The sequence below is a fragment of the Salvelinus alpinus genome, chromosome 1 (genome assembly GCF_045679555.1).
Source record: "Salvelinus alpinus chromosome 1, SLU_Salpinus.1, whole genome shotgun sequence".
NCBI classification, from domain to species: domain Eukaryota; kingdom Metazoa; phylum Chordata; class Actinopteri; order Salmoniformes; family Salmonidae; genus Salvelinus; species Salvelinus alpinus.
Window position 1 is genome coordinate 24,621,897 of NC_092086.1, and position 24,923 is coordinate 24,646,819.

At 41.8% G+C, this 24,923-nt stretch overlaps 2 protein-coding genes across 3 annotated transcripts in view; one reads left to right on the forward strand and one right to left on the reverse strand.

Annotated features, from left to right (window-relative positions):
* Nucleotides 1-10,245, reverse strand: part of LOC139571653 (arf-GAP with dual PH domain-containing protein 1-like) — a 36,056-nt gene extending 25,811 nt beyond the window's left edge. The window contains exon 1 of one of the 2 annotated variants that reach the window (XM_071394733.1): nt 10,099-10,245. Coding sequence is in view for 1 of the 2 variants with exons in the window: in XM_071394724.1 (XP_071250825.1) it covers nt 9,536-9,626 (91 nt within the window). In the remaining variant the exon portion in view is untranslated. Of the gene's footprint in view, nt 1-9,535; nt 10,027-10,098 lie in introns of those variants that run through there. The other variant, XM_071394724.1, reaches the window with a different exon arrangement.
* A 7,391-nt stretch (nt 10,246-17,636) lies between these two features.
* Nucleotides 17,637-23,741, forward strand: LOC139580921 (uncharacterized). The gene is made up of 6 exons (XM_071410115.1): nt 17,637-17,744; nt 17,916-17,963; nt 18,073-18,095; nt 19,121-19,265; nt 19,436-19,606; nt 19,765-23,741. The coding sequence occupies exons 2-6, from the start codon at nt 17,952-17,954 to the stop codon at nt 20,389-20,391; spliced, it is 978 nt and encodes a 325-aa protein (XP_071266216.1). The 5' UTR covers nt 17,637-17,744; nt 17,916-17,951; the 3' UTR covers nt 20,392-23,741.
* Nucleotides 23,742-24,923: the final 1,182 nt, after the last annotated feature.

The following is a 24,923-nucleotide window of genomic DNA, read 5'->3' on the forward strand; positions in this document are numbered from 1 at the left end:
GAGATTTGTTTTATAAATTGTTTCTGTCATACAGTGACAAAGAGAGTCTGTATGAAAAAGAGGGAGGACAGTCTCTGTGCAAACAAATTGAGCTAATGAGGTAAAGGATCCCCAGCTCATTTCCATAGTGGTGACGCATGGCTTCATAGTATCCGCTGGTCATGAATCAGACCATTAGCACTCCCGTCAGAGTGTCTGGCTAAACGTCTGCTATTACGAGACTGTCCTCCTGTGGGGGGCTGGTGTGGGGAGGGAAGGGAGGGTGGTTCTCCTATGTGTCTGATAATTGTGGGGGAAGGGGGGGGGGGGGGCAGAAGGCGTGACGGAGTCTATCAGACACCACGGAGTCTCACCTTGAGTCATCGTTATGGGGTAGCGTTTCCCACAGACACTATATGTGGCTCAACGCTGCTCCTGACATAGACACCAGAAACAAACAGTTTGGGAGGAATCCCTGAATATATTTACTGTAATACATTCAGCCCCTATGGGTTCATCTGGTGTAGCAACTGAACTTCAGTAGGCCTCTTATGCCTGCTATTGACAGAGGAGTATGAAGGCAACACATACCTTTCCTTTCTGGGATGAATAACATATTGATATGCCAAGGCAATTGTACAGCAATAGAAGTGTTTCTCGCTAGGACCAGATGTGAATCTATTGCTTCATACAGACAGTATTTAGTGACCTCAATCAACAAAACATGCAACCTGCACCTTTACCACCATCAGTATTTCACTGCCTCCTCGACAGACAGACAGACAGACAGACAGACAGACAAATGGCCAGACAAACGGACAGACAGACAAAAGGACAGACGGACAGACAAACGGACAGACAAACGGACAGACAGACAGACAGAGACAAACAGACGGATGGACAGACAAAAGGACAGACGGACAGAGACAAACAGACGGATGGACAGACAAACGGACAGACAGAGACAAACAGACTGATGGACAGACAGACAGACAGACAGACAGACAGACAGACAGACAGACAGACAGACAGACAGACAGACAGACAGACAGACAGACAGACAGACAGACAGACAGACAAAAGGACAAAAGGACAAACGGACAGACAAAAGGACAAACGGACAGACAAAAGGACAAACGGACAGACAGAAGAGACAAATGGCCAGACAAACGGACAGACAGACAGAGACAAACAGACGGACAGACAGAGGGGATCTTTAGAGCCCTATGACCCCCTGGAAAGCATACTGCTCTGCTGTAAATTACGGACTCCTCCTCTTTAAATCTGCATATTCCTCCAGGGCTTAGCTGTCCTGGATCTGCACAGCTCTGCCAGGGCCTGGGATCAGGAGAGACACTTAAGTGTTTTAGTACTATATCTCTTGACACAATGATGAAAATAATCATGGCCTCTAAACCTTCAAGCTGCATACTGGATCCTATTCCTACTAAACTACTGAAAGAGCTGCTTCCTGTGCTTGGCCCTCCTATGTTGAACATAATAAACGGCTCTCTATCCACCGGATGTGTACCAAACTCACTAAAAGTGGCAGTAATAAAGCCTCTCTTGAAAAAGCCAAACCTTGACCCGGAAAATATAAAAAACTATCGGCCTATATCGAATCTTCCATTCCTCTCAAAATTTTTAGAAAAAGCTGTTGCGCAGCAACTCACTGCCTTCCTGAAGACAAACAATGTATACGAAATGCTTCAGTCTGGTTTTAGACCCCATCATAGCACTGAGACTGCACTTGTGAAGGTGGTAAATTACCTTTTAATGGCGTCAGACCGAGGCTCTGCATCTGTCCTCGTGCTACTAGACCTTAGTGCTGCCTTTGACACCATCGATCACCACATTCTTTTGGAGAGACTGGAAACCCAAATTGGTCTACACGGACAAGTTCTGGCCTGGTTTAGATCTTACCTGTCGGAAAGATATCAGTTTGTCTCTGTGAATGGTTTGTCCTCTGACAAATCAACTGTACATTTCGGTGTTCCACAAGGTTCCGTTTTAGGACCACTATTGTTTTCACTATATATTTTACCTCTTGGGGATGTTATTCGAAAACATAATGTTAACTTTCACTGCTATGCGGATGACACACAGCTGTACATTTCAATGAAACATGGTGAAGCCCCAAAATTGCCCTCGCTAGAAGCCTGTGTTTCAGACATAAGGAAGTGGATGGCTGCAAACTTTCTACTTTTAAACTCGGACAAAACAGAGATGCTTGTTCTAGGCCCCAGGAAACAAAGAGATCTTCTGTTAAATCTGACAATTAATCTTGATGGTTGTAAAGTCGTCTCAAATAAAACTGTGAAGGACCTCGGCGTTACTCTTGACCCTGATCTCTCTTTTGACGAACATATCAAGACTGTTTCAAGGACAGCTTTTTTCCATCTACGTAACATTGCAAAAATCAGAAATTTTCTGTCCAAAAATGATGCAGAAAAATTAATCCATGCATTTGTTACTTCTAGGTTAGACTGCTGCAATGCTCTACTTTCCGGCTACCCGGATAAAGCACTAAATAAACTTCAGTTAGTGCTAAATACGGCTGCTAGAATCCTGACTAGAACCAAGAAATTTGATCATATTACTCCAGTGCTAGCTTCCCTACACTGGCTTCCTGTTAAGGCAAGGGCTGATTTCAAGGTTTTACTGTTAACCTATAAAGCGTTACATGGGCTTGCTCCTACCTATCTTTCCGAGTTGGTCCTGCCGTACATACCTATACGTACGCTACGGTCACAAGACGCAGGCCTCCTAATTGTCCCTAGAATTTCTAAGCAAACAGCGGGAGGCAGGGCTTTCTCCTATAGATCTCCATTTTTATGGAACGGTCTGCCTACCCATGTGAGAGACGCAGACTCGGTCTCAACCTTTAAGTCTTTACTGAAGACTTATCTCTTCAGTAGGTCATATGATTGAGTGTAGTCTGGCCCAGGAGTGTGAAGGTGAACGGAAAGGCTCTGGAGCAATGAACCGCCCTTGCTGTCTCTGCCTGGCCGGTTCCCCTCTCTCCACTGGGATTCTCTGCCTCTAACCCTATTACAGGGGCTGAGTCACTGGCTTACTGGTGCTCTTTCATGCCGTCCTTGGGAGGGGTGCGTCACTTGAGTGGGTTGAGTTACTGACGTGATCTTCCTGTCTGGGTTGGCGCTGGGTTGGCGCCCCTTGGTTTGTGCTGTGGTGGAGATCTTTGTGGGCTATACTCGGCCTTGTCTCAGGATTGTAAGTTGGTGGTTGAAGATATCCCTCTAGTGGTGTGGGGGCTGTGCTTTGGCAAAGTGGGTGGGGTTATATCCTTCCTGTTTGGCCCTGTCCGGGGGTTTCTTCTGATGGGGCCACAGTGTCTCCTGACCCCTCCTGTCTCAGCCTCCAGTATTTATGCTGCAGTAGTTTATGTGTCGGGGGGCTAGGGTCAGTTGGTTATACCTGGAGTACTTCTCCTATCTTATCCAGTGTCTTGTGTGAATTTAAGTATGCTCTCTCTAATTCTCTCGTTCTCTCTTTCTTTCTCTCTCTCGGAGAACCTGAGCCCTAGGACCATACGTCATGGCAAACCGGGCATGATGACTCCTTGCTGTCCCCAGTCCGCCTGGCCTTGCTGCTATTCCAGTTTCAACTGTTCTGCCTGCGGTTATGGAACCCCTACCTGTCCCAGACCTGCTGTTTTCAACTCTTAATGATCGGCTATGAAAAGCCAACTGACATTTATTCCTGATTATTATTTGACCATGCTTGTCATTTATGAACATTTTGAACATCTTGGCTCTCTCTAATTCTCTCCTTCTCTCTCTCTTTCTCTCTCTCGGAGGACCTGAGCCCTAGGACCATACGTCAGGACTACCGGGCATGATGACTCCTTGCTGTCCCCAGTCCACCTGGCCTTGCTGCTATTCCAGTTTCAACTGTTCTGCCTGCGGTTATGGAACCGCCACCTGTCCCAGACCTGCTATTTTCAACTCTTAATGATCGGCTATGAAAAGCCAACTGAAAATTATTCATGATTATTATTTGACCATGCTTGTCACTTATGAACATTTTGAACATCTTGGCATAGTTCTGTTATAATCTCCACCCAGCACAGCCAGAAGAGGACTGGCCACCCTTCATAGCCTGGTTCCTCTCTAGGTTTCTTCCTAGGTTTTGGCCTTTCTAGGGAGTTTTTCCTAGCCACCGTGCTTCTACACCTGCATTGCTTGCTGTTTGGGGTTTTAGGCTGGGTTTCTGTACAGCACTTCGAGATATTAGCTGATGTACGAAGGGCTATATAAAATAAACTTGATTTGATTTGATTTGCTGTAACAAGATATGGTATAACTTCCTGTAAGTATTTTTACTAAATAGACTCTGATGTGGCTCCGTATGTTTGCATGATATGTAGCTTTAATACAAGGGAGCCAAGAAAGAGTGATGTGAAGCACATTCTAGTGTCATTCTCAGCCTTTAGGGCCTATATTCTGTTTTACAGTCTGTCCCCAACATCAGCACAGGTCGCAGTAAGTTCAACCTAAACTGGAAAAGGCAGAGCCTGTGGTCAAAATATGATGAAAGCAACAGAAGACTAGAAGAATGTGGTATATGTAATTTCCTGCATGAGCTCTCTGGCTATGCCTAAGTACATTGTTTGTAGACTGTATGTCTGATCAGCATTGTTGTGTGAGATGCTTTTATTCTGTTTTCGTTTCAGTGGCTGCTGTTTATGACGGGGCCATAGAAATAGAGCAAGTCGTTTTCTATGGAGGATGCAGTCATTGTATGTAACTCATGTAACTCAGTCAAACAGCACACCAGGGTATAACCATTAGAGACATTGACATCCTTAAGTAGCCTGCCACTGCTCTGTTGCACTTAGATATACATCTACTATTTAAAGGGATAGTGGGGGATATACAGTACATCTCCCAATTAAAGGGATAGTGGGGGATATACAGTACATCTCCCAATTAAAGGGATAGTGGGGGATATACAGTACATCTCCCAATTAAAGGGATAGTGGGGGATATACAGTACATCTCCCAATTAAAGGGATAGTGGGGGATATACAGTACATCTCCCAATTAAAGGGATAGTGGGGGATATACAGTACATCTCCCAATTAAAGGGATAGTGGGGGATATACAGTACATCTCCCAATTAAAGGGATAGTAGGGGATATACAGTACATCTCCCAATTAAAGGGATAGTGGGGGATATACAGTACATCTCCCAATTAAAGGGATAGTGGGGGATATACAGTACATCTCCCAATTAAAGGGATAGTGGGGGATATACAGTACATCTCCCAATTAAAGGGATAGTGGGGAATATACAGTACATCTCCCAATTAAAGGGATAGTGCGAGATGATCATAAACCAGCAAAAAAGACGAGTCACACAGTGAGTAGATTTATGTTTATGGTAAATTCCACAGAGAGAGGGAGGGTGGGGGATGGCAAAGATATTGAGAGATAGAAGAGGAACAACTGACAAGAGGAGAGGACAGAAAAGAGACAGGTGGGGAAAAGAAAATGGAGAAGGCATTGAGTGAAAGTGAGAGAAAAAGAGACAGATACAGAGAGAAACACAGAGAGGGAGAGAGAGACAGAGAGAGAGAGAGAGAGAGAGAGAGAGAGAGAGAGAGAGAGAGAGAGAGAGAGAGAGAGAGAGAGAGAGAGAGAGAGAGAGAGAGAGAGAGAGAGAGAGAGAAACCTTCATGGTTGTGAGGTCTGGGGTCTGCTCACCAACCAAGAATTCACAAAATGGGACAAACACCAAATTGAGGCTGCAAAAATATCCTCAGTGTACAACGTAAAACACCAAATAATGCATGCAGAGCCGATACCCGCTAATGATCAAAATCCAGAAAAGAAATGTTAAATTCTACAATCACCTAAAAGGAAGCGATTCCCAAACCTTCCATAACAAAGCCATCACCTGCAGAGAAATTAACCTGGAGGAGAGCCCCCTAAGCAAGTTGGTCCTGGGGCTCTGTTCACAAACACCAACAGACCCCACAGAGCCCCAGGACAGCAACACCAAATCATGAGAAAACAAAAAGATAATTACTTGACACACAACTAGAATGCTATTTGGCTCTAAACAGAAAGTACACAGTGGCAGAATACCTGACCACTGTGACTGACACAAAATTAAGGAAATCTTTGACTATGTACAGACTCAGTGAGCATAGCCTTGCTATTGAGAAAGGCCGCCGAAGGCAGACCTGGCTCTCAAGAGAACAGGCTATGTGCACACTGACCACAAAGTGAGGTGGAAACTGAGCTGCACTTCCTAACCTCCTGCCAAATGTATGACCATATTAGAGACACATATTTCCCTCAGATTACACAGATCCACAAACAATTTGAAAACAAATCCAATTTCGATAAACTCCCATATCTACTGGGTGAAATACCACAGTGTGCCATCACAGCAGCAAGAAAAGGGCAGCCAGTGAAGAACAAACACCATTGTAAATACAACCCATATTTATGTTAATATATTTTCTCTTTTGTACTTTAACCATTTGCACATCATTACAACACTGTATATAGACATAATATGACATTTGAAATGTCTTTATTATTTTGGAACTTTTGTACGTTTTTTTATTGTTTATTTCACTTTTGTTTATTATCTATTTCACTTGCTTTGGCAATAGAAACATATGTTTCCCATGCCAATAAAGCCCTTAAATGGAAATGGAAGGGAGAGAGATAGAGAGAGAGAGAGAGAGAGAGAGAGAGAGAGAGAGAGAGAGAGAGAGAGAGAGAGAGAGAGAGTGAGAGTGAGGTCATAAAGAGGGGCATTGTCTGTTAGACCAACCAACCTTCACATCTTCCTGTTATTAAATTATTTTTTGACTTATTCTCATTACTAAAAAACAGCCCCATCCCCCCACCCTTGATTATTGTTGGTACTGATTGTCCTGTTTGTGGCAGTCTTGAAATATTATGTTTAATTATGTTTTTATTGATATTGTTAATTAATCATTTCCAAAGTGCTCTTTGGCAATATGTACATTGATATGTCATGCCAATAAAGCAATACAATATTGAGAGAGAAAGAGAGAGAAACCAGTGTGATGACAGAATCTACTTGGCATGGTTCCAAATTATATTGCACATTTACAGTTTACAATTATGAGTGTACAGTATGACATGGTTTATCTCAACCAACCATCTCTTCTCTCAATTACAGAAAGTAATGGCACAAACCCATACAATACACTCAGTACACCAGTCATGCTGTGAGATTCGAAAGACAGACAGACAGACAGACAGACAGACAGACAGACAGACAGACAGACAGACAGACAGACAGACAGACAGACAGACAGACAGACAGACAGACAGACAGACAGACAGACAGACAGACAGACAGACAGACAGACAGACAGATATGAAGTGAGTTTAAAAAATAAACTTACACTGCATGCAATGTTTTCAGTATCAGTTTGCTCATACTAACAGCTTTAACGAAATACACATAGGCTGTTTAGAGAGAAATATACTTAGCCAACAATGGGTGACTGACACTTTAGCATGTGTCCCAGAATTTCCAAATGAGAAGCTATCTGTTGTATCTTTGGTTTAAAATCTACTAAAGGAAACACTCACATCATCCCTGATCCCAACAACCCAAAAAGATGGAAGAATGAAATGAATAAAGAAGAGATACAACCCCAAGAGGCTGTACAGTCCCTACACTGACCAGATACTGCTACTAGCAGAGAAACATCTGAATGAATTCTACCTTGTAGATACTGTACTTCTTTCAAAAGCCAAGCAGAACAAGACATAACTGTGAACTCTGTGACCTGGGCTCCAGAGATGAGCTCATAGCTGAGTCACCATGGGAACGTGTGGGTGTGCTCAGCACTCAGCCTTGGGTTATGCTCATTAGGGCATGTAACAAAAAAAATGCTTTACATTATGCAACGGAGCAAAATAAATTGAGCTTCTTATTGGACAATTCTAGGCAATCTGTCCCTGTTTCAGTCAGTTTTTCTTCCATTTGGTTCCTAATGAACACAACCCTGGAGTATCTATCGTCTCCATGCAGAGCAGACTGGCTCCACAGGCTAAACTGGCCCTCTGATCCACATCATTGATAGCACAGCACTCCTGATGAAATATTAGTGTATCTTGGCATTGGCCTTATGAAAGAGCAGGTGGCATTTGCAGGATTTAAAAGATGACAGTGTTCTACTACGTTATGAGGCCCATGAAAAAAATTAAAAAAGCTCTTTACAGTTAAGTATGACATACTGTGTGTCTCGTCCTCTCATATCACTGACATCTTGTAAGAACGGGAAGCTATATTCCAAATTTGCTGATGTCTTATTTTGTCACCATGTTATCAAATCAAATTGTATTGGTCACATACACATGGTTAGCAGATGTTATTGCTAGTGTAGCGAAATGCTTGTGGGACTAGAAGCGAGGCAGCCATCTCAAACAAAACATATTGCAGATCCTCTTACATTCTTACAAGAAACACTTGATACAGAAGTAGGCAGACAGACTTCCTGAGGAATCTAAATGATCCATAAGGAGAGTTAAATGATTTAATGATGGAATACAGTAGATTTTATGTTGACTGGACCCTCTTAAGTCTTTTCAAAATCCATGCAGTTGCTATTCATTGCACATATGAATTACTACCCTGAAAATAAATATCACTATTTGACTTCGAGCCTTGACTTGTATAGCATAGTAACTGCTACAGTGGATGGAACCAGGGGATTAATATAGCATAGATCGAGGTTAATGGCAGGGCACGTCCACTTGAATGAGTCATAGCATTAAGAAATCATAAATAGTCTGTAACGTATTCCTGGTCAGTGGACACAATAAGCTTATGAAGACTGTATTACAACCTACATTATGATTAGATGCAGGTCTCACTCTGTTGAGGTAGATAAAGTTATAGACTGGCATTGGTCAGATGGGCAGTGTGCCAGGGATAGAGAGAGAGAGCCTGGGGAACTCACACAGGGAATTAGGCCTAAATCCCAAAATATGATGTTATTCTGTCAGTCAGCCTGTCTGTCTGTCTGCCTGTCACTCTCTCAAGGTTCCAGTCTCTTGCTCTCTCTCTGATACAAACATTTAAATGTTCACCAGATTTCACTCTATTGTTATGCAATGACACCAGTTTGACTTCACTAGAGTGTAAACAGACACATATAACTCTGAAAACTGCAAACAACTGAGCACTCCAGTAGCCTACTGTACTTGCATGTCTGCATCTCGGATTTACATACAGAATAATACGAAATCCTCTGAGACCAGGCTGTGCAGTGAACATGATCGCTAGACTCCAATCACCCAAATCAAAACACATTTACACCATCAGGACAGATAATTCCTATATTAACCTACCCGCAACTTGATGGTATATGGTCTGTGATTAAATAATCCATTATCTAATGCGAGAGGGTAGCGCTGCTTGCGTGGCGAAACGCAACGACCTTGTTCATAGCCTACCTGTCTGGAGATTGGCGCGCGCCACCTGACCTGACATACTTGAGACATTGATGCGACCATAGTAGCCTAGACTGTACCTGCAGCTCCGCAATCCACACAGCTCCCATTCCCTGGTCTTTCCAACAGCTTTAACAAAAGCTGTTTATTCTTTTCTTGATCCGTAGCCATGTTGAGAATGTATTTTCTAATTAAATTAATTGATAGACTCCAAACCCGCGAAAGTGAAGGCTGAAGGCTGTTCGAGCGTAGTTAAATAATATCCACTGTAGTTGTCACTCACTGGACACCGGGGGCTGTGATGTGATGAAAACACGATCACATCTGAAACATGGGAAATATTGTCCACGTCGCAATAATTATTATGAAAACATATATCCAACGAAATGTACAGCTGAATATTCCGTGTGATTTCCACCCTACTCTTAACTCCCAGTTCCTGCTCTCTACACATCAGTGTTCTCTATATCTCTCTCTCAAAAGTGAGACCTCAAGCGGACATTCAGTTCTTGAAAACATTTTCCAAGGCACTCCCATTACAAACAATTTCCCTTCCGTTTTGCTTCATCTTAATCGATAACTTTATTGATTCTCTGTAGCTCAGGCTGGCTGAAATGTCATGTTGGCAAAAACGGGCATTTACCTGTTCTGGAATGTTTAGTCCGCTGAAAAGTATAATGGAATTTGTGCAACCAACTGACTAAAATGTATATTCGGTAGAAAAAGACTAATCAGTAGGTGCCCATTCACATCACTTGGGGGTGAGTGGGGCATCAGTCACACACTGTAAGGGTACTACATTATTTATGGCTCTGCTCCCTCCACCTTTCCTTCAGATGAATAATCTTGAACATTAGAGGGCGGTAGAGCTGCATCTTGGCGTTTTATTACCGCTCTCTTGACAACTCACCGGCATCCAGCAAATTTAGTGACGTCTCCATTTCAAGAGAATGTAGACCAATGTAGACCTAAACTTTAAACCAGCAATGAATCCACAGAACACTAAAATGGCAGTATGAAGATGACTCTTTCTGGTCATCCTCAAGAGCTTTACTGCGCATCATCTTATTTATTTAGCCTTTATTTAACCAGGAAACTACTGTAGGAACCTTGTTTGCAAGTGGGGCAATAGGTCACCAGGAAATAGTCAAAGTTGCATTGAATATTTGAAAAAAATTGTATTTTTGTTTGACGTTTGGATGTAGAGTGTTGCATTCAGAAGAATTAATACAAGTAGGCAGCAGACCAATAATAAGATATTTTACCATTCGGCAAACTGTTACTAAACCACCTAGCCAGTCTACTGATCACTCTTTATGTCTATGGATCCTAGGCATAGCTAAATGGTCTGTAACCTGATTGAATATTGTGTGCATTTACATGAGAAGTCAGAGTATGCAGGCCGTGTTGTATACATGTGCCTCCATGAAACAGCAACCTTACCTAGGTCCAGGTCCAGCTCCGTCTCCTTGGTCGGCCGGCCCAAGCAGATTATTGTGTGTTCAGTTGATGGTGACAGAAATAAGTACAGTGGGGTCCAAAATGATGGGATCCCTTGATAAAGATTCATTTAAAAAAAGACTGCATTAAATAAATAATACAAAATACTGAGCTACATTGTACTCTCAATAAAATGTCAATGTTCTATTATTTTATACTAATACAATTGCTCAGAGAAAGAGATTATGTTGAACAAGTAATACAAAAAAAAACGTTTCCAATCCATGTGCCAATGCCTTTTAGCAAACTCCAGGCGGTGCCATGGTCAGATGACATGAAATTAGAGCTCTTAGGCCACGCACACCAAGAGTGGGTCTGGCCTTCAAAAGAACAATGCATATGCAGAAAATACTTCATCCCTACTGACTGCAAAGGGAAGCACAGCCACGAGCTGCCCAGTGACACGAGCTTACCAGATGAGCTAAATCACTTATATGCTCGCTTCGAGGCAAGCAACACTGAGGCATGCATGAGAGCATCAGCTGTTCCGGATGACTGTGTGATCACGCTCTCCGTAGCCAACGTGAGTAAGACCTTTAAACAGGTCAACATTCACAAGGCCGCTGGGCCAGGCGGATTACCAGGACGTGTGCTCCGGGCATGTGCTGACCAACTGGCAGGTGTCTTCACTGACATTTTCAACATGTCCCTGATTGAGTCTGTAATACCAACATGTTTGAATCAGACCACCATAGACCCTGTGCCCAAAAACACTAAGGTAACTTGCCTAAATGACTACAGACCCGTAGCACTCACGTCCGCAGCCATGAAGTGCTTTGGAAGGCTGGTAACGGCTCACATTAATACCATTATCCCAGAAACCCTAGACCTACTCCAATTTGCATACAGCTAAAAACATATCCACAGATGATGCCATCTCTGTTGCACTCCACACTGCCCTTTCCCACCTGGACAAAAGGAACACCTATGTGAGAATGTTATTCATTGACTACAGCTCAGCGTTCAACACCATAGTGCCCTCAAAGCTCATCACTAAGTTAAGGACCATGGGACTAAACACCTCCCTCTGCAACTGGATCCTGGACTTCCTGACGGGCCACCCCAGGTGGTGAGGGTAGGTAGCAACACATCTGCCACGCTGATCCTCAACACTGGAGCCCCTCAGGGGTGTGTACTTAGTCCCCTCCTGTACCCCCTGTTCACACATGACTGCATGGCCAGGCAAGACTCCAACACCATCATCAAGTTTGCAGATGACACAACAGTGGTAGGCCTGATCACCGACAACGACGAGACAGCCTATAGGGAGGAGGTCAGAGACCTGGCCAGGTGGTGCCAGAATAACAACCTATCCCTCAACGTAATCAAGACAAAGGAGACGATGGGGCTGTAGTGGAGAAGGTTGCTTGCTTCAAGTTCCTTGATGTCCAAATCACCAACAAACTAGAATGGTCTGAACACACCAAGACAGTTGTGAAGAGGGCACGACAAAACCTATTCCCCCTCAGGAAACTGAAAAGATTTGGCATGGGTCCTCAGATCCTCAAAAGGTTCTACAGCTTCAACATCGAAAGCATCCTGACAGGTTGCATCACTGCCTGGTACGGCAACTGCTCGCCTCCGACCGCAAGGCACTACAGAGGGGAGTGCGTACGGCCCAGTACATCACTAGGGCTAAGCTGCCTGCCATCCAGGACCTCTACACCAGGCGGTGTCAGAGGAAGGTCCTAAAAGTTGTCAAAGACCCCAGCCACCCCAGTCATAGACTGTTCTCTCTGCTACCGCAGGAGGTACCAGAGTGCCAAGTCTAGGACCAAAAGGCTTCTCAACAGCTTTTACCCACAAGCCATAAGAATCCTGAACAGGTAATCAAATGGCTACCCGGACTATTTGCATTGTGTCCCGCCACCCTCCCAACCCCCCTACCCTTCTTTTACGCTGCTGCTACTCTCTGTTTATCATCTATGCATAGTCACTTTAACTATACATTCATGTACATATTACCTCAATTAGCCCGACTAACCGGTGCCCCCACACATTGGCTACCCGGACTATTTGCATTGTGTCCAGCCACTCGTCACCCCCCAACCCCTCTTTTATGCTGCTGCTGCTCTCGGTTTATCATCTATGCATAGTCACTTAAACTATACCTACATGTACATATTACCTCAATTAGCCTGACTAACCAGCGCCCCCGCACATTGACTCTGTACCGGTACCACCTGTATATAGCCTCGCTACTGTTATTTTCACTGTCATTTTACTGTTTTTTTATTTCTTTACTTGTCTATTGTTTTCCTAATACCTCTTTTTTACTTAAAAATTGCACTGTTGGTTAGGGCTTGTAAGTAAGCATTTCACTGTAAGGTCTACTACACCTGTTGTATTCGGTGCATGTGACAAATACACTTTGATTTGATTTGATTTGAAATATGGTGGTGGATCTTTGATGTTATGGGGCTATTTTGCTTCCACTGATCCTGGGGCCCTTGTTAAGGTCAATGGCATCATGACCTTTACCAAGTACCAGGACATTTACAAATACCTGGTTGCCTCTGCCAGGAAGCTGAAACTTGGCCGCAATATTGCCTTGCTGGATCTTCCAGCAAGACAATAACCCCAAGCACACATCAAAATCCACGAAGAAATAGTTAACTAACCATAAAATCACCATTTTGCAATAGACATCTCAGTCTCCGGACTTGAACCTCATTAAAACCTGTGGTCTGAATTGAAGAGGACAGTCCATAAGCACAGACAAATGATATCAAGGATCTGGAAGGATTCTGTTTGGAGGAATGGTCTAAGATTTACATTTACATTTAAGTCATTTAGCAGACGCTCTTATCCAGAGCGACTTACAAATTGGAAAGTTCATACATATTCATCCTGGTCCCCCCGTGGGGAATGAACCCACAACCCTGGCGTTGCAAGCGCCATGCTCTACCAACTGAGCCACACGGGTCAGTTGGTAGAGATCCCTCCCGATGTGTTCTTCACTCTCATAAAACATTATAGAAAAAGGCTCAACGTTGTTATCCTAGTTTTTTAATGTTGAGCATACAATATAGCTCAGTATTTGTATTTGTTTTTATATAGTATTTTTTGCTCATCTTTATCAAAGGATCCAATAATTTTGGACACGACTATATACAAAAAAAATGACTACTAAAGGCCCAAAACCGAAACATTCAATCCAAAACCAAAGGCCCACATGGACCTCAAACTCCAGCAGCCTCACAGCTCTGAGAGCTGACACACTGATTGATCACCTGCACCTGTGCATAATCAAGGATTCCTGGCAGAGCACAGCACCTGACCAGTTGGTGCTGCCACCTGGCGATTGGTTGTGGAAGTGGTAGTGTAGTGTCGTGCAACTAATAACTAAACTACCTAACCTATTCCATAACAGAATGTGTGTCTAGCTAGGCAATAAACTTAGGGTGGCATATAGACTTACAGAATCCACTGAAATTACTATTTCATTTTTATTAAATTACTTGAGTGTGTGTAAACTAATAATATTGCTATTTACGACAGAAGGAAGGGTCGACACTATCTGGCCAAGTTGCAAAGTCAAAGCGACTAACCACGTGGGTGAATACAAATATTAATTACAAGCAGTTTATGAAAACAATTTCGGGGGCAACATTAACCAGCAGCCATCGAGTAAACCTTGCACCAGGGACAATAGGGATGTAATCATTATGCCGATTCTGTTGCAAAACGTTTCGTCTGTTGCAAAACGTTTTGCAACAGAAACCGTTTACTCCAAAAGGAAAACGCAAACGGGTTTATTGGACAAATCCAGGTAGGTTCCTCCCCGCTTCATTACATTTGCTCTGTTTTCTTTTGTTCAGTTCTTATTTAAGAATAAACCCAGTTTCATCAGCTCTGCACTGCTCTGTGTTTTCATTTTACACCACCAGATGGCAGTATCTTCCCCACTTGATATCTCTCCAAATTCACTATGAGCCCTGTACCAGTAGGTGAGATGAGACTAGCAGTCTAATTCTGGAAGCTTTTTGGACCTAGACTTGGCGGACTGAGCATGCACCCCTGAGAGGCCAGTGTTGAGGATCAGAGTGGTGGATGTGTTGTTACCTACCCTTATCACCTGGGGGAGGCCAGTCAGGTAGTAGAGGATCCAGTTGCAGAGGGAGGTGTTTAGTCCCAGGGTCCTTAGCTTAGTGATGAGCTTTGAGGGCACTATGGTGTTGAACGCTGAGCTGTAGTCAATGGATAGCATTCTCACGTAGGTGTTCCTTTTGTCCAGGTGGGAAAGGTCAGTGTGGAGTGCAATAGATATTGCATCATCTGTGGATCTGCTGGGGCTATATGCAAATTGGAGGGTGTCCAGGGTTTCTGGGATAATGCTGTTGATGACCAGCCATGACCAGCCTTTCAAAGCACTGTAGTCATTTAGGCAGGTTACCTTAGTCTTCTTGGGCACGGGGACTATGGTGGTCTGCTTGAAACATGTTGGTATTACAGACTCAGACAGGGAAACGTTGAAAATGTCAGTGAAGACACTTGCCAGTTGGTCAGCGCATGCTCGGAGTACACGTTCTGGTAATCTGTCTGGTAATCTGGTAATCTGGCCTTGTGAATGTTGACCTGTTTAAAGGTCTTACTCACGTCGGCTACGGAGAGCTTGATCACACAGTCGTCCGGAACAGCTGATGCTCTCATGCATGTTTCAGTGTTACTTGCCTCTATGCGAACATAGAAGTAGTTTCGCTCATCTGGTAGGCTCGTGTCACTGGGCAGCTCGCGGCTGTGCTTCCCTTTGTAGTCTGTAATAGTTTGCAAGCCCTGCCACATCCGACGAGCGTACGATTCAGGACTGAGTACGATTCGATCTCAGTCCTATATTGACGCTTTGCCTGTTTGATGGTTCGTCGGAGGGCATAGCAGGATTTCTTATAAGCTTCCGGTTTAGAGTCCTGCTCCTTGAAAGCGGCAGCTCTACACTTTAGCTCAGTGTGGATGTTGCCTGTAAACCATGGCTTCTGGTTGGGGTATGTACGTACAGTCACTGTGGGGATGACGTCATTGATGCAGTTATTGATGAAGCCAGTGACTGATGTGGTGTACTCCTCAATGCCATCGGAAGAATCCCGGAACATATTCCAGTCTGTGCTAGAAAAACATTCCTGTAGCTGACCACTTTTTTATTGACCCGAGTCACTGGTGGTTCCTGCTTTAGTTTTTGCTTGTAAGCAGGAATCAGGAGGATATAATTATGGTCAGATTTGCCAAATGGAGAGCGAGGGAGAGGTGTGTACGCGTCTCTGTGTGTGTAGTAAAGGTGGTCTAGTGTTTTTTCCCTCTGGTTGCACATTTAATATACTGGTAAAAATGAGGTAAAATGGATTTCCCTGCATTAAAGTCCCCGGCCACTAGGAGCGCCGCCTCTGGATGAGCGTTTTCCTGTTTGCTTATAGCTGTATACAGCTAATTGAGTGCGGTCTTGGTGACAGCATCGGTTTGTGGTGGTAAATAGACAGTTACGAAGAATATAGATGAAAACTCTCTCGGTAAATAGTGTGGTCTACAGCTTATCATGAGACACTCTACCTCAGGCGAACTAAACCTCAAGACTTCCTTAGAAATCATGCACCAGCTGTTGTTTACAAATATACATAGACCGCCACCCCATGTCTTACCAGAGGCTGCTGTTCTATCCTTCCGATACACTGTATAACCCGCCAGCTGTATTTTATTCATGTCATCATTCAGCTACGACTCGGTGAAACTTAACCCTCTATGGCATGGTGTTGCCCTCAGGCAACAAACCACCTTTTGGACCTCACACCGCCCCTTTAATTTTTTTAAATAAAATTATATTTTTGGGAACAGAAAAATGTATTGAGATCAGATGCTTCATCGATGAGAATATTAGCAGAATGTGGGCCCAGTTTCACCTACTTCCATCCTCTCCCATGCACGACTTCCACCTAATACCATCCTCTCCCATGCACGACTTCCACCTACTTCCATCCTCTCCCATGCATGACTTCCACCTACTTCCATCCTCTCCCATGTACGACTTCCACCTACTTCCATCCTCTCCCATGCACGACTTCCACCTACTTCCATCCTCTCCCATGCACGACTTCCACCTACTTCCATCCTCTCCCATGCACGACTTCCACCTACTCCCATCCTCTCCCATGTACGACTTCCACCTACTTCCATCCTCTCCCATGCACGACTTCCACCTACTTCCATCCTCTCCCATGCACGACTTCCACCTACTTCCATCCTCTCCCATGCACGACTTCCACCTACTTCCATCCTCTCCCATGCACGACTTCCACCTACTTCCATCCTCTCCCATGCACGACTTCCACCTACTTCCATCCTCTCCCATGCACGACTTCCACCTACTTCCATCCTCTCCCATGCACGACTTCCACCTACATCCATCCTCTCCCATGCACCACTTCCACCTACTTCCATCCTCTCCCATGCACGACTTCCACCTACTTCCATCCTCTCCCATGCACCACTTCCACCTACTTCCATCCTCTCCCATGCACGACTTCCACCTACTTCCATCCTCTCCCATGCACCACTTCCACCTACTTCCATCCTCTCCCATGCACGACTGGACTTCCTCTCACTACCGTAGATGTAAGGGCATGCTTCAGCTTTATAGCCCTGTGATGTTTCTGGGTTACAACTTCTATCTGTAATACTACTTGTCAGTGAGCACTGCAGTAAGGTTTGAAAGCGTAACATGCACCAAACAGCTACTGACTTTCCGGATCCTTCACGTCAATTTATTCCTATGGGTTTCATATACAAACATAAGTTAATGGGGTAAACTCTGCTTATTTTGTTATTATTATTATTTCATTTTGCCTATCGATTTACTATCCAAAAGAAAAACATAACTGCAGCTGAGTAAGTTAATATGTTCAAATCTGTATAGCTGTTACTTCATTCTTCTCTTCTTTTCTGTGCCCCGCCCTAAAACATTTTAACTCCCAGTCATTAATTTGCTAGGCTTCAGCACCCACGACAATCATGAGCAGCTCCGTAAGTAGAAATCAATAATACAAATTACAATATGAATCATCTAAATATTACTATTAATACCATATTAAAATTACATTAAGTTGTTAAATATTTGTTTTTCTATTTACAGGGGCAGGTACCACCTACAAAAAGGTTAGTGTCAATTGTGATCACTTATGATAGTGCAAGATACATATAGACTATATATTTTTAAGGAGTGCATTTGTGAGATAATTGTAGGTATTATTAAAATAGTTAGTTCAGCAAATGTGTTTTCTTATGTTGAAAGCAGTCTATGGACAAGGGCAGACAGCGATCCACACTTTTATTTGATTAACTAGCCAGTTACAACTAATGCTAATAAGCATTTTAGGACCAAAAAATAAAGAAGGTCCTTTACCCCTTTCAGTATGTTTTAAATTTCATGTCCAAATCATCTCTTAAACTGATTGTCATTCAATAACTTGGTTTTACATTATTTTGCAATGATTATGGCATGATTTAATGCATTTTGGCAATGCGGCCCTTTATCTACTTCCCCAGAGTCAGATGAACTTGGAGATACACTTTTTATGTCTCTGTGTCCATCTAGTATGAAGGAAGTTAGAGGTTGTTTCACGAGCTTGGAGTCTATAGGTATCGACTAGCATGGTAGTCGATACCCATGAGAGGTTGACTTGAATGTAAGGTAGTGGCAAATGAGAGGTTACTGTCATTTGTTATCAGTGGCTAGTTAATTGAAACCAAATTGTGGATTACAGTCAGTTATTATTCACGTATTGCATTCAAGGTAAGAAAACAACTATCTAAAATGTAATTACGCTGAACTATCCCTTTAAGCTGTTCAGTAGTAGTTAACATGCAGATTTATTTCCAGAGTAAAAAGCAAAAGTTTGTACAGCAAGATTATCTAGTATTGTAGTTGATCAGAGTTGTTAAATTGCTTAACTAGTGAAATTGCACAACTATAACAAATGATGCCCATTTGTGTACTCAAGAAAACGAAAAAGACAGTGAAAAATAAAGAAACTCAACTTGCTTTCTCATTATGCAGGGGAAATGGGATAACACAGCTCAAACGGAGTAGGGCTGCTTGAATTGGGTTTGAACAGCATTTTAGAAATATATATTATTTACTGTACATTAACTTTATTACACTTTACAATACCACATTTAAGGAGACCAACAGATACTTACAAAAATTGGATGAAAAGAAATGATGTAAGCTTAAAGTCATCAGGTACAGCTTTCATTAGAAAGCTTGTGAAGACTTGGAGAGAACACCAGGATAAACATCACATAATAAACATGTACATGAATAAGGTACATATCACCTAATTAAAATGCATTAATCATCACCTAAAATACGTTCCCACACATTGTGTATATTTTTAGGTTACTAAACATTTCATCATGTTACAAATGAATTATTTCTAGAACAAAAAGTTATTATTAATTGTTCAATGTGATTAATTATTCATGTTTGTTAAAAGTTGCTTCATAGCATCTTTTTCTTAGGTCACATTCATAAGGCCCGTCTTCTTCCAACTGCCTTCTTTGAGTCTCAAGAGGTGATGTACGATTTAAAAAGAAGATTTCCACAGGCATTCAATAATTACAAGTATCCACCCCACCAGACTCCATTTTCCATTCTTCTGGATTTGGTAAGTGTGTAAATAGAATAGATTTAACTTGAAGCTTTTGTCCCTGACAAATTTCCACATCAACAAAATTAACAATAAACAATGACAATAAAACATGCATTTTCCATGTAGCTTATAATTTGTTGAATATTGCATGTTTCACTTTTTTTGTTTTTCAGGCTGTCAGGATTTGTCGATGTGAAGGGGAAGAGGAAAGGGGAATAAAAACATTTCTTCTAAGTTTCCTGGAAGCATTGAAATTGCCCCCCAAAATAAAAGGCGAGAGTAACTACACAAACTACTACACTCTGGAGGCTACTGTCATTGCTGTGTGCTACAACGAAACCCCTGGAGCCCTCAGACCAGTGAAGTACTATGGAGCATCCCTGTCCTGCAGAGGGGAGAGAGAAAAGAACATTGTGATCAATTGGTCATGTCTAAAAGTGTGGCATGACTATGTGTCTTATGCAGTGTTGTCATTCAGACATAATGAACAGGGAAACGGTATCAGATTCCCTGTCTCTGTAAAATGCAGAGCATTCTACAGGAATCACCAGACCAATTGTTATGAAGACCGAAGGCCGTGCAAGAACTGTGGGGATCTTTTCTCTCTCTCAAACCCTGAGACAGACAGAAATGACTTTCCCTACGGAAACTGTGCCGAAACGGAGTGCCTGAGTAAACTTATTTTCAATGATCAGGATGTCCGGAGCAATATGATTTTGGGAATCTACTGCACAAGGGAAACCCTAAAAGGTCTTAGAGAAAAGGCAGGAATAGCTTTGGAACAGAGTCTTAAGGCATAGGTCTACTTAGCACCTCTGAACAGTGTGCATTTGGCCGTCATTTTCAAACCAAGTCCAAACTGTGACTGTGTAAACTTCTATTATGTGATCAGGATGTCTGCAGCAATATGAGTTTTGGACACTACACAAGAGAAAATGTCTTAGAAATATGGTAGAAAACGCTTTTGAACATTTAGGTTTTGTTTCACACAGGTTTTATACATGGTGTTTTTACTGTGTTTGACTTGGAAGTTTCCTCTGCCTCAACTATAGGGGGGAGGGTTTTGTTTTTAACCCTCTTTCTCTGTGGTTACAAACTAAAGCGCTGCTGTTGGCTCTCTGCAGAACCCAATAACAATTGTCAACGCCCTCATGTTCTCTCCACTGTTGCACAGAGGAAACCTCAGAGCAGCCTCACATCCTGTTGCGAAACCATGTAATAACAACCGCCACTCTGAAAAACTGCCAGCAGTATGATGAGAAAAGTTTCCAAGTGTCACAATACACATCTGACTAGAATTTGTTTATAAGGTTACATTTTAAGATAAAATGCTACAAATTACAACTGGAATTGTAAAACATAAGTGGGGATGAGTGATAAAAGGCTGTGTTTGTGTTTGTTATGTAAATGTACTCTGACCTAGAGGTCCATATGAGGGAATTTATCTTTATTGACTCATCATAGGAATGTACCAATATCCTGTGATGTACTGTAATCTCTTTCTAAGACCAAATAATAGCAGCCTCCACTCTGAAAAACAAAGGCATCCCGAAAATCGGTCTTCTCACAAAATCGCATGCAGCGTCTGAACGGGTTGACCTACAAACTTTTATGACCCCTCTCTGGAAAGATGAGACTCTCAAGAACATGATGGTGTTTGAATAGCACTTGCGAAGTTTGAATAGCACTTGCAAACTATTGCAACCAGTACATTTAGCAGGTGATCTACCAAAAAACTAAAATGCTAAATACTCCAGCCACATTAAAATACTACAGACAACCTGTTTTGTTCACGACTATATCTTGCTGGGTAAACTTAAAAGAAGAGATATCAAGTTCAAGTTCCGAGTTTAACTTCATTATTCCATACTGAAATTTGGTTTGGATGATGAACACGAATAAAAAAAATATACACACTGTAAAAACAATAATTAAAGTAATGAATATGCATGTGATCACATGATTACTCTCCAGAAATACATTCTTGTCCTCATAGGTACTCTTGCATATTGAATGCATATCTGACATTTTATTTTATCTGTATTTAAACATTTTTAAAATGGTTGGATTTTCTTCTGGAAGAAGCACAGCTGTGGTGGAACAATACATTTTAGTTTATCGTAGAGCTTAACAGACCTTTGTCAGGTGCTGGCCCTGCAGATTTTAACATTTGACTTCCCCCTGAAACTGCAAAAACAATTGTGATCTTTGCTCACTCAACTGTGACTAAGGTAACTGTGCTAAAGTCACAATGCCTAGACAAATGGTTATGAATTACAGCTTGGACTTCAAACAAGAAAAATATTACCTGTAATAGCAGACATAGAAAACATCAACCATGGGAATTGATTGTGAAATCGTTTTACTTTTTGGTTTAGTCTTTTTTTTTTTATTACTGTAATAAGCTATCAACTTTTTCCATTATCAAATACCCTGCCATGTGTTTTGTGTAACAGTGGAAATTGTATGCACATTTCTGATGTAACATGAAGTTGGAGCTGCAACGTGGTCCCAGAGCATTTAGAAATATTCTTTGCGTAAATCCTAGACACTCCATTTAGTATGATATGTTACGTTTCGTATGGTATTTATTAATTTGTTGATGTCCATCACCCATTTCATATTATATGTTATGAATTACAATTAGTATTATATGTTACGAATTTGCAAAACGTAATATATGTTACATATTTGAAAAATTTACAATATGTTATGATATTTCAAATTGTATGATATGCTACGAATTATAGCTAAGTGGCTAAAGTTAGCTAGCTGGCTAACATTAGGGGTTAGGGTTCATTTTAGGAGTTAGGTTAAGGTTAGGGTTACGGGAAGGGTTAGGTTAGTGTTAGGGAAAGGGTAGAGCAAAGGGGTTAGGGACGAGTTAGCTAACATGCTAATTAGTTGCAAAGTAGCTAATAAAGTAGTAAGTAGTTGGAAAGGGGCGGCAGGGTAGCCTGGTGGTTAGAGCGTTGGACTAGTAACTGAAAGGTTGCAGCTGACAAGGTATAAATCTGTCGTTCTGCCCCTGAACAAGGCAGTTAACCAACTGTTCCTAAGCCGTCATTGAAAATAAGAATTTGTTCTGAACTGCTTAGTTAAAAAAAAAGTTAAAATATTATTTATATTAGCTAAAATGCTAGTTGTTCGTGATGAGATTCGATTTCGCAACCTTTGGGTTGCTAGACGTTCACGTTATGTGCCAACCCATCCACCCCGATAAACCATCCTACTTTTGTTTTTGCCTTAAGTACACATCTGTTTTACGTGACCAAACCAAATGTTACATATCATACTATTTTAAGTGTCCACGCATTTACATTTACTATGATACCAGGCTAGCAGAAAGGGTGTGACACTGAACTTGTGTAACACCGGAGAAATATAGACAGCATGATTGATGTTATTTTATGAAAAAACGTATATTGTAAATATTTTTTATCCATTATCAAAATAGAATTCCTGAAAGTTGGTTGGTTTTAGTTTCCTCCTGCTGCTATATCTTGGACCAGATATTTCTTGTTAAATGTATTTTATCTCAATGAGAGTAAAATAAAATAAATAAGCAGATTTTGGGGCTTCCCAGCTGGACGAGGTGGCTAAAGGGGGCTTAGCCCTACTCAGTTCAAAATGTAATGCCCTCAGTTTTAGTTTTATGTCCCTATATAAAAATAGCAAAAAAGTAAAAAATGATTGAGTGCCAGGTTGACGCAAAAACAATCTGTATCTCCGATGCGCTGTGTCTGCGCAATGGACAAGGAGCCCCACGGTGATGTGTAAAATTGAAAAAATTATTACTTTTTCCTCATCAATCTACACACTATGACAAAGCGAAAACAGGGTTTTAGAATGCTTGCAAATGTATTAAAAACTGAGCAATCGGGGGAGAAGGGCCTTGGTCAGGGAGGTGACCAAGAACCCAATGGTCACTCTGACAGAGGAAAAATGTTTGTAAAACCTGTTTTTACTTTGTCATTGTGGGGTATTGTGTTTAGATTGATGAGGGGAAAAAACAAATGAATACATTTTAGAATAAGGCTGTAATGTAACAAAATGTGGAAAAGGTCAAGGGGTCTGAATACTTTCCGAATGCACTGTCTATTGCCAAAAATAATGGTTACATGTAAAAAATATATATACATAACATGTTTCCTGATTTTCTTATATATCTCAGATATAGGACAAACACTTCAGAACAAACTTCCTGTAGATTTCTTGGGGGGGACTGTTCTTTCATGTAGTGACTCTGTTATTCAATGCATTTGTATGGGCTATTAGCAGTAAGGCCAAATAAAATGTTCACCAAATAATTGTATATATATTTTTTTATACTTCATGGTCTTAAGGATCCGCCCCCTTTTTATTTTTGTTGTTGCATGAAATAACCCAAATCTAACTGCCTGTAGCTCAGGCCCTGAAGCAAGGATATGCATATTCTTGGTATCATTTGAAAGGAAACACTTTGAAGTTTGTGGAAATGTGAAAGGGGTGTATGAGAATATAACACAATAGATCTGGTAAAAGATAAAACAAAGAAAAAAAACTACCGTTCTTATGTATTTTTTTGTTGTACCATCACCTTCGAAATGCAAGAGAAAGGCCATAATGTATTATTCCAGCCCAGGTGCAATTTAGATTTTGGCCACTAGATGACAGCAGTATATGTGCAAAGTTTTAGACTGATCCAATGAACCATTGCATTTCTGTTCAAAATGTTGTATCAAGACTACCCAAATGTGCCTAATTTGTTTATTAATAACTTTTCATGTTCAAAATTGTGCACTCTCCTCAAGCAATAGCATGGTATTCTTTCACTTTAGTAGCTACTGTAAATTGCACAGTGCAGTTAGATTAACAAGAATTTAAGCTTTCTGCCAATATCAGATATGTCTATGTCCTGGGAAATATTCTTGTTACTTACAACCTCATGCTAATCGCATTAGCCTACGTTAGCTCAACCGTCCTGTGGAAGGGACACCTGATCCCGAATAAGTTTTTAAATTCCAAACCTAATAGCAACATTTTCTTTGGTATGACCTTCCTAAAATAATTCCACATAGCTTAATCGAACCCTGTTCTGAGCCGACTTCGCCATCCACTCAAGAGGGGCATTTGGTTCACACCCGGGGAAGCAGCCCAATTACAAAACGAAGGCAATCATTTTCAAATTTTCAGAGGAACAACATGTCAGCAACCTGTGAGCGGGCGAAGAGCTGCATTTCCAGGCTCGCCCAGGGCGTCAAAATCGCATTAACCGTTCTGGCAAGCTACACCAGTTGCACTTAAAAAGTCTCTAACTTAGGTCGTACGTATTAACACAGATAGCACAACA

What these genes read in the sequence shown, in the direction of transcription:
- LOC139580921 (XM_071410115.1), top strand. An exon ending in TAAACATGTACATGAATAAG is followed by an intron (nt 19,266 to 19,435) that starts GTACATATCACC and finishes GTTTGTTAAAAG; the next exon opens with TTGCTTCATAGCATCTTTTT. An exon ending in TTTCCATTCTTCTGGATTTG is followed by an intron (nt 19,607 to 19,764) that starts GTAAGTGTGTAA and finishes TTTGTTTTTCAG; the next exon opens with GCTGTCAGGATTTGTCGATG.